The sequence below is a fragment of the Haliotis rufescens genome, unplaced genomic scaffold, assembly GCF_023055435.1.
Source record: "Haliotis rufescens isolate VD_foot unplaced genomic scaffold, xgHalRufe1.0.p SCAF_10, whole genome shotgun sequence".
In the NCBI taxonomy this organism is placed as follows: domain Eukaryota; kingdom Metazoa; phylum Mollusca; class Gastropoda; order Lepetellida; family Haliotidae; genus Haliotis; species Haliotis rufescens.
This window is the reverse complement of record NW_025963780.1, coordinates 2,019,696-2,029,498: the sequence shown is the minus strand read 5'-3', so window position 1 is coordinate 2,029,498 and position 9,803 is coordinate 2,019,696. Positions and strand designations below refer to the sequence as shown.

Here is a 9,803-nt window from a genome sequence, read left to right as displayed (position 1 = left end):
TAGCAAACAAACAAGGCTATGACTCGTGAGGAAGCACCTTAAGTATACAATCCACTGCTGTGGTACAAGAACACTAAAATGTTCATACCTGTTGGCTAGTCCTTAAACACATCCTTTCTGTTTTTTCAGAGGCATGCTTCCCCCAATCAGCTCAATGGATCTAGTCAGTCCTCGGTCAAATCATTCCATGCGGTCATCCGATTCATCCATGTCTAGCCGTTACTCTTCCTCCTCCTTCAACTCAGACTTGACCTCCACCTACAAGATCGTGTCCACTTCGCTGTGCCAAGCATCCACTCGCCAGCCCCATCCCCCTCCTCAGCAGTTGAGACACACCATGCAAGAAGCTCCTTGCATCCAGGCATTTATGTCTCAAGCAAGACCAGGGTCTGCCAGACTTGCTGAACATCGATATGTGCCTTTAGTCAGAAATGCCTTTCTTGTCGATGCTGACGATAAAGAAATGTATTCTCCGAGATCTCTGAAATTAGACAGAGCTAGTTCCACTACTGATCTTCTGCCCAGATTTGACAACTATACTCAGACACCAAGAGACTCTGCCACACAAACTCCTAGAAGGCATAGAGAACAGATGACTACTGATGCCACTACTACTTCCACCAGTGATGCCTTTGTTGATCAGGAAACCCAGACTCCTAGGTCCTCTCGGCATGGGATAAAGAAGAAGAGGAGGAAGAAATATGAAGACCTGGAGTTATCATTGCATGGCTCAGATACTACTGTGTCGGTGGACTCAGAAATGAATTATGAAGACAAAAATACCAGGAATCGAAACCGAAACATGGGAGTAAGCTCAACCAGTGAAAGTTACAGGTCAACCTCGATACAAGACCTGAAAACTAAAATCTGTCAAACAAGCTTTTCTATAGAATCAGAAGAGTCCTTCCCAAGCCTCCGGAGAAGGCACAGAAACAGAAGTGAAACTGTTACACTGAAATCTGTTGATGAAGATAATGCTGCATCTTCACTGCCAAACAGCACTGTCCATCTCTTCAAAGATGACAATATGTCTGACTCCGTGTTTGACTCTGAAGAACAAAATGGAAGATATGTTGGAAGTGCAATTGATTCAGAGAACAGAGCTGATGTTTTGAGCTCTGAAGAGTATGTTGCTTATGACAGAGCTGGTGAGGCTGAGAAGACCCAGGACACGAATGACACAGAACTACATGGAGCTCCTGGAACAGAGAAGCAGCTGGATGATAGCCCCAAAACTCTTGGGAATGAATCTAATGAGGATAGCTTCTGGGAGACTCGAGGAGACAAGGATTCCCCACTAGCTGCAGGGAGTGATGAGATTGTAGATGAAAACGCATGCAGTGATGGTCACAAAGATCAAACTACAACAGAGGACACTTCTCAGCTTGAATCAGCTCAAACAAAAGATCAAAAAGAGACTGAATCATCTTACACAAATGACCAACAACCGACTGAATCACTTCACACTGACAATCAACAAGAGACTGAATCACTTCACACTAACAATCAACAACAGACCGAATCACCTGACACGAATGATCAACCATCTGTGGTCTCCTCTGAGGTCTGGACAGTATCACCGGAGAATGTGACAGTTGAAGAGCCAGCTTCAGCTGATACTGCCATTGAGGTAGTGAAAAGTAATCCTGAAGTTGATGGAGAAGATGCAAAGAATAGCAACTTGTCTCAGAGTTTTGATGATGTATGCCGGGGAGCTGTGGAGTTGACTTGTTTTGAAGAGGACCCCAGAGGGGATAGAATTTTCTCTGACATGGATGGAACGACGGAAGAATACAGAGGCAATTTCCTTAACAACCTTTCTGAAACAAACAAAAGCGATCCTTCATCAAGGTACAAGAAGTTTACAAATGAGTACATGCATGTTCCAGAGGAGAGAGGATCAGATGGAGAGACCCTTGTTGACTCGGATACAGATCCTGAAGTTTACACCAAACCTGAGCAGATATTTACAAGGGAAGAAACTGATGAGCAGCATGAGGTGGATGAAGAGCTGTGCAGGGGGGCAGCTCCTGCTAAGAGGAAGAACAGTGACGCTTCTTCATATTGCAGTGCAACCAGAGCACTAGGAGAGACAAACACTACATACCAAGAGACCATTACAAGTCGAGCTAATTCTGTGACTAGCCAGGCCACCCTGTCCAGTGTCAGAGGTTCAAGAATAACTGCCTGGAAGACGAATCCTTCAGGTGGACCAGCTTCTGCTCAGAGTGATAAGTCAGAACAAACAGCTGTGTTGGATCTGACACAAGATCTTCTGGATGATGAAGATTTCTTTGAGGTAACTGAAGTTTATGAAGCTGATATGATGAATAGACCTACTGCTGTGACAACAGATGTGAATCCTATTACTGATGATAGGACCTCCTCCTGCTCACGAGGAAGTGGTGACAAAGTTCCTTCCCCTTCAGCAGAAATGCCATCAAGGGGAGAAGAAGAGTTTTTGAATCTTGAAACATTGGAAGTTGAAATGAAATGTGAGGTATTAGACAGACCAGTGGACACTGAAGACAGACAAAGCTCATGCAGTTTGAGCACTGGTACTGGAGATGGGAAGAGGATTGTCAGCGACGTTGATGCTCCAGTCGAAGCTGAGATTCATCTTGAAAATGATGGAAATAAGATTGGAGAAGACAGACTTGAAACTTCTCATTCTGGATCAAGAGGAAATGTGGATAAGAATCAGCATGATCTAACCATATCCTCTCGAGGTGGGGATGAAGCAAGCATTGAGCCTTTAAATACCACAAAGGATGACAATGATCAAATACAAGAGACTCATCACAACAGTGAGGTAGATGTAAAGTATGAACCAAATGAGGACAGAGAAGAATTTGACACAGCTGTTTCAGAAGGAGCTGAGTCAGACAGAAATCATGAGATCACAGCAGAAGCAGGAATTCCAAGACCAAACTCTTCCTGTTCAACTTCTAGAGGATTTGTTATGAATGATTCCTCTCTACAAGGATCGAGTCAAGCTGTGTCTTCTAGAGGCCATCATAATGATGAGACTGTTGCATCTATTGAGGAATCAACTGATGAGGGAAATGCTGAAGATGTTGTGGAAGTGAATAAGAATGCAACTGATTATGTCACTAATGATAATTTCAACAATGGAAAAAATCAGCTGCAAGAGTCCACAGTACCTACTGTAGATAGTGTAGAAGAGAGAGGTGATACTGAACATTACTTGAATGATAAAAAAGAATTAGGTGTCCTCAAAACGGATGAGATATGTGAAAAAGATAATGATTCCCAAAGAAACATGAAATCAGAAATGTCCCATGAGAAAACCTCTTTGAATTTACCAAGTGATGATGAAGTTTTTGATTCAGATCCAACTGTGTCAATGGGACCAGTATCTGCTCACTGCGTACGTAGGCCTTCTGTATCACCTCCAAGACCCATCTCCGCCTGTCGTGTGAAGGTTCCGCCACTGTTGATGGGCGATCCCAACATGAAACAAACGACTGCTGTGGCTGATGAGTTGCACATTGAGGCAGGGAGTTCAGATGATGAGGTCTTCCAGATGCAGACCAGTGATTGTAAGGATATCATCAGTCATGATGAGAGTCGAGGACAGATCGACACGACTCTGGGAACTGATGCCATTCTGTGCGAAGGTGAAGAACAGAAGACAGGACACCTTGAAGAACAGGGAGTTAACCAGGATGATCAAATTTCCCAGAATAACACTGTTAGCCCATCACCCACAAAAGATGAAAATGTCAAAAACAATATCAATATTGTTTTAGATTTAGGTGCCCCTGTCAAGCCTACTGCAGGGGAAAACAATCCAAGAAGGCCAGTCTCGGCTCACTGTGTGCGAAATAATCCGGTACCTAATCTGATACAAAGACCAGTCTCAGCACACCATAGACAGATGCCTGATATGACCGTGGAGGAGGCATTTGAAGAACAGTGTGCCACAGTGGCAGGGCCTGTTACCATGGGAGATGATGACTCGTCAAAGGGTAATGGTTGCGTGAATGAAGCTGGAACTGTTCTCCTCGATGAAAGCAGAGGACAGATGGATGTGACAATGGAGGCACAGTGTCAAGGAGATCTGACAGACAAAGTGACTACTTTCATGGAGAATGAGCCAAGAGAGTCTGGAGTTGATCTGCAAGAGGAGATGAAACCAGTGGTTCCTGAAATGTTCGAACAATCTGAGCATCAGGATATTACTAGTCAAGTTCTGACAACTGTGAATAGATGTGATGATGGCACTGAGACAAGCCAAAGCACAGAGCCCAAAACAGATTCAGAGGTGACAAAATCTCCTTTGAGTCAGGAGGCAACCGATCTGGACTTGCTAACAGAATACCCTGTCCACGCTGGATCGTCTTTGAGTATGGAAAGGGGTGAAACTACAAACTCACCAAGACCAGTTCAAAGTCCACCTTGGAAGAAGCTTGAGAGGTCTGCTTCTGTATGCAGTAGAGGTTCTGCAAGTGACGACAATGATAAGATATGTTCCCAAGAGATTGGGGAACAGATAGTTCAACTGTGTGAGAAAGAATCAGATGTAGTTCCCGGAAGTGTTTGTTTGGAACCAAATGCAGAGATAGTCCCTAAAGAATCAAAGCCTGGTAAAAAGTCACAGCCAGAAGGTGAATCATCAGATATCTATACACCTGTTGTTGATGCAAAATATGATGTCAAGGAAATGATTCAGGCACAAGCGTCTCACATTTCTGAAGGTCAGGATATGGAAGAAGAAAAGCAACCGTATGGAAGAGATGTTGCAGCTCGTAGAGGAAGTATCATACGCAGAGATGCTGCTCTGACTGGAGATGTTGTTACGGGTGTGTTATCGCCCACACCATCTGTTGATAGTGAGGTATCACATGTGCCCCCTGTCCTTGGAAACTCACACACTGATGACATCAATTGTGATTCCTCGCGTCAAAGAAAAATTCTTTCATTCCAAGATCATGATGTTATGACTAATTCAAAGACTAATGATCTGTGCTTACCTGATGACAAGTTGGAAGAAAAGCCAAAGCCAAACATTTTGATATCTAAGGAGTCCTTGAATTTCTTTTCCTTTGATGATCCTGATGAGAGTAAAGTAGGCCATTCCTTTATTTCAAGTGAAGAGTCTGTTACACTTCAAACTTCCAATGATACACTGATGAATGATTCCACTGAATCAAGCACTACTGGTATGAGTACGACAAACACAACTGACACATTGGAGGAGCATTACTCGAGGACTGACCAACTGATTCCAGCTAATATTTTGGCTGATATTTCGAGGCTTAGCTATAAAATGTTTGATAGCAACATTCAGAATCAAACAGTAAAAGATACCTTTGATGAAAAACTTGATCCTAAGTTTTCTGATGAAATTGATGATGAAGTTCCAGCAACTGGAACAAAAACAAATGTTCCAGTGCATCATGAAGAGTCCCCTGTATGTGAAGTAGATGCTGCTGCTGCTGCTGCTGATGGTGAAGAAGCTTCTAGGGAGGATGGGGCCAGTCCTGCAGGCATATTCAGACCACTGTCAGTATTAGGCCTGCCTCAGAAAGATCTGTCAAATAGACGGCTTTCTTTGGAGTCAAGAGGAAGTAGTGACTTTATCATTGAAACAGAAGAGGTACTGATAGCTTCATCAAGAGGGGATGAAGTCATGCCTGAAAACATTGTTGGTGAATTACCTACAAACAATAACATTCCTGAATCGGAGACTTTTACCACGGAGACTGGATATCATCAAACCGAGTCAATTGTTGTTGAACCACGAGGTGATGTAGAAGAGGAGACTTACTGTTCACTTGCACACCCATCAGGACCTTCAGAAGAACCACCTAACGCCAATAACACACATAAAGGACAAGGAGATATGAAAGTAATCAACTCTCTCAGTTGTACCAATCCTAGTCTAGAAAATCCAGAACTTTCTGCTTATTTGGGAAATGTAAAAATGAATGCCTTGATAGCTGTTGTGGATGATTCACCAGTGGATGTTGACTATACAAAGAGTGGGAAGTCCAAACAAACATCCTATCAACTTGTGTTGAATGAAGAACATGATGAGCCCAAAAGTAGGAATGCAGAGAATGGTAATGATGCAGACAGAGTGACCAAGGTTTCAGATGATAAGAAAGACAGAACTAAACGTGGAGTCACAGGTCTTGAGGACAAATGTGAGTTGAACATTCCTGCCTGCAGCATTGTTCCTGAGCTTCAAAATCTCAACATGAGTGCTGATGGTATGACTTGCTTGAATGAAGGCTACCCACTTTCTGAACAAACAGGAAATACAAAAACTGTCACCTTTGTTGATGGAGATCTGCCTGAAGAAGACATTCTTACTTCAGATTCGGCACCAAAAGAGGCTGGAAATGTTGTTGAACCACAAGGCAGTCATGGAGAAAACTTGACAAGAAAGGCTGTCTTGAAATCAGAAGTAATTATGCCTGAATTAAGCAATCATCAGAATAGTGACAAGCAGGAGGACTTGAACCCCCAAAAGTCAGAACACAAAGAAACATCTGTGAATTCATTACCATTGCAAGCAAATATTAATCGTGTTACAGAGACAGAGGCCCAGAGAGGAGTGTCTGAGAAGGTTGATGAGCCCGAAGTTACAAGAGCAGCGAATCCAAACCATGGCCATCGCAGACAGTCAACAAGTTTGCATGGGCCGACAGTCATCACAGTTGCAGAGGCCCAGAGAGGAGTGTCTGAGAAGGTTGATGAGTCTGAAGATGCAAGAGCAGCAAATCCAAACCATGGCCATCGCAGACAGTCAACAGATTTGCATTTACCGACAGTCATCACAGTTGCAGAGGCCAAGAGAGGAGTGTCTGAGAAAGTTGATGAGTCTGAAGTTACAAGAGCAGCGAATCCAAACCATGGCCATCGCAGAGAGTCAACAAGTTTGCATGGGCCGACAGTCATCACAGTTGCAGAGGCCCAGAGAGGAGTGTCTGAACAGGTTGATGAGCCCGAAGTTACAAAAGCAGCGAATCCAAACAATGGCCATCGCAGAATGTCAACAAGTTTGCATGGGCCGACAGTCATCACAGTTGCAGAGGCCCAGAGAGGAGTGTCTGAGAAGGTTGATGAGTCCGAAGTTACAAGAGCAGCGAATCCAAACCATGGCCATCGTAGACAGTCAACAGGTTTGCATGGGCCGACAGTCATCACAGTTGCAGAGGCCCAGAGGGGAGTGTCTGAACAGGTTGATGAGTCCGAAGTTACAAGAGCAGCGAATCCAAACCATGGCCATCGCAGAGAGTCAACAAGTTTGCATGGGCCGACAGTCATCACGGTTGCAGAGACAGGACAAGATTCAGGAGCTGTAGCCATCTTTCAAAGAAGCAATGAAGCAGTGGATGGGCAGGTTGAATTTACATCACAACACCAAGTGATTGTAGTGTCAGAACGTGAAGGGCTGCCTGATGAGGCAACCGATGAAGATGTGATGCAGGGGGAACAACAGAACAGGAGGAGTCCACCCCGAAATGAGGAGAAAGAGGAGAAGAAGGAGGTTGAGTCTGAGCAACATTCTATGGACACTGTAAATGCTCATGCAAAAGAAAGCAACGATCAATTGTCGGATGAAGCTTTTGTTCTGAAGCCTATGGCAATGTCGGAGACAGATGGTGTGTCAAGTGTTCAAGAGACTGTTTCTTCGTGTCTGAATGGTGATTTGACCGGTGGCAGGCCACAGACAAGCACAACTAAACATGGTGGAATGTCAGTGTCTGGTAACATGGCTGAGTCAGATGCGCAATCTCTGTCTGATTCTGAAAGAGGATTGCATTCGGATCAGATGTCTGGACATAGGATCATCCTTGTGTCTGAGAATATCCCAACCCCTGTTGCCAAGGCGAAGGTCATTGAGAGACACCCAGGTGGACCCAGAGTTATTCTAGTGTCGGAAAAGTCCCAAGTGTAAAACTGTCAACTTTGGCATATCATTATTATTTTACCTAAAGGTTAAGCTGAATAATTTTTGGCAGGATTTTACATATATGACCTGATGCATACCAAGCATTTATAGATAGATTTGACTTAATAATTTAAGTATAGTTTACTTTTTATTGTTTTCCATGTTTGGATGTGAAGTAAAAGAATTAGCCCACTGTTAAACAGGAAAACCTGGCTTTTGGAAGATTACATATTGAATTCTTTTTTTTTTATAAAGCCATACCCATCTTTTGAAGAAAAGAACAAAGGAGTAACCGTTCTTTCTGTGTTGACCGAATGCCATTTCAGCGATTAGTTAAAAGCAAAGTAAGACTAACCTAATTGTATTTTTATTCCACATATTTGAACATTTGAGTTGCTGTGTCCATAAACTAAGTAAGTGAAAAGAAAACCATCTTATGAAAGTCAGTTAAAGATGGTGCTGGATGCAAGCAAAACATTCAAAGTAAAATTTGTTTGGAGTAATAAACCATACATAATACAATAAACCTTGTGAATCCAAATGATGCCATTCACAGTGGAATTGACTGGATTGATAAATTTATAGACATTTGAAAAGCAATTTGTCAGAAGGCAGGATCCAGATTAACAAGGGTCTACTGTATTCAGGTTCCCAGAAGTAATCCTCCAGAAGGTGGTGTTTCTTGGCTAATTTCATAGTGTATGAAATGTCGTACATCCTACAGTCCACATAAACAAGGTCTTCTGTATTGAGTGCAGCAACCACTGCATGGTGACACTACCCTGTGTGTTTGTTCAGAGACCATATACAGTCAAGTCCCGTTAATCCGACATCGATGGTTGCATATGATTATGTCGGATTAACAAGTATGTCGGATAAACGAAATTTAGTAGTATAAACGTTCGAGATCGAAAATCGGACAACTACACGATAGATAAGTTTCAAACACGTAATAAAAAACATAAAATAAATATTCATATTGTTATGTTACATTCATCTCGCATCAAAACACGGGCTGTGTATTCGCAGGCAGATGACCACGGAGTACGCTGATCACTGTGTCGGATTAATGAGACTGATTAATGAGTGATTTCGGTTATTCGTTGCAAATTAGGTGTGTCGGAGTCGAAGTGCGAGACTGTCTGATTAACGGGTCTAAATAGCACTGATTTAATCAGTTCCCATCATTAGTGTCGGATAAAGCCGACTGTCGGATTAACGAGTGTCGGATAAACGAGACTTGACTGTACTGAAGGACTGGCCTCAGGGCTAATTAGTAACTGATCACCGCCGTATATGGTCTCTGGTTTGTTGCCCTTTCGTGTGTTTGATGTTGACACATTTTTGATTGATTGGGTTTTATGTTTTCAGTATGTCTTTTTCATTTACATTGACAACATTATTCTGTCTTTATCATGTTGTTTGTTGAATTGTTTTGGGACTGGGATTTCATTTTTTGTCTACCATATTGCATTTGATTCCATTGAGTACATACTAATTATTATGACTATTTTCTGTATACCTCTTATGGAAATTTATACTTATGTGTTGATATGAATTGTTCCATGGCATTATCGACTACGGTTTGTTCAAACAAGTCACTCACAGCCTGCACCTGGATACTCATGCCCTTCTCACCTTACTGTACCCCAAAGTGGATTCCACGTAGAATTTGGTCCCCAGCAACCTATGCTGTTCATTAGAGGCAATTTAGGACTGGTGGTCAGGCTTGGCAATCTCATTAAAATCATATCTTAGTTCTCGCCACCGCTAGAGGACATCCCATTGCAGGTCATGTCAGAAAGACCTTTAATCTGACCAATCAGAGCATTGCTTATCAGATCATGAAAGTGACAGTTGGAATGTGACATTGGAT

The 9,803-nt window shown here is 42.8% G+C and overlaps 1 protein-coding gene across 1 annotated transcript; it reads left to right on the top strand.

The window, feature by feature from the left end:
• Nucleotides 1-8,424, top strand: LOC124145469. Its single transcript, XM_048386321.1, has 2 exons — nt 1-3,641; nt 3,672-8,424. The coding sequence occupies exons 1-2, from the start codon at nt 134-136 to the stop codon at nt 7,931-7,933; spliced, it is 7,770 nt and encodes a 2,589-aa protein (XP_048242278.1). The 5' UTR covers nt 1-133; the 3' UTR covers nt 7,934-8,424.
• The last annotated feature ends 1,379 nt before the right edge of the window (nt 8,425-9,803 follow it).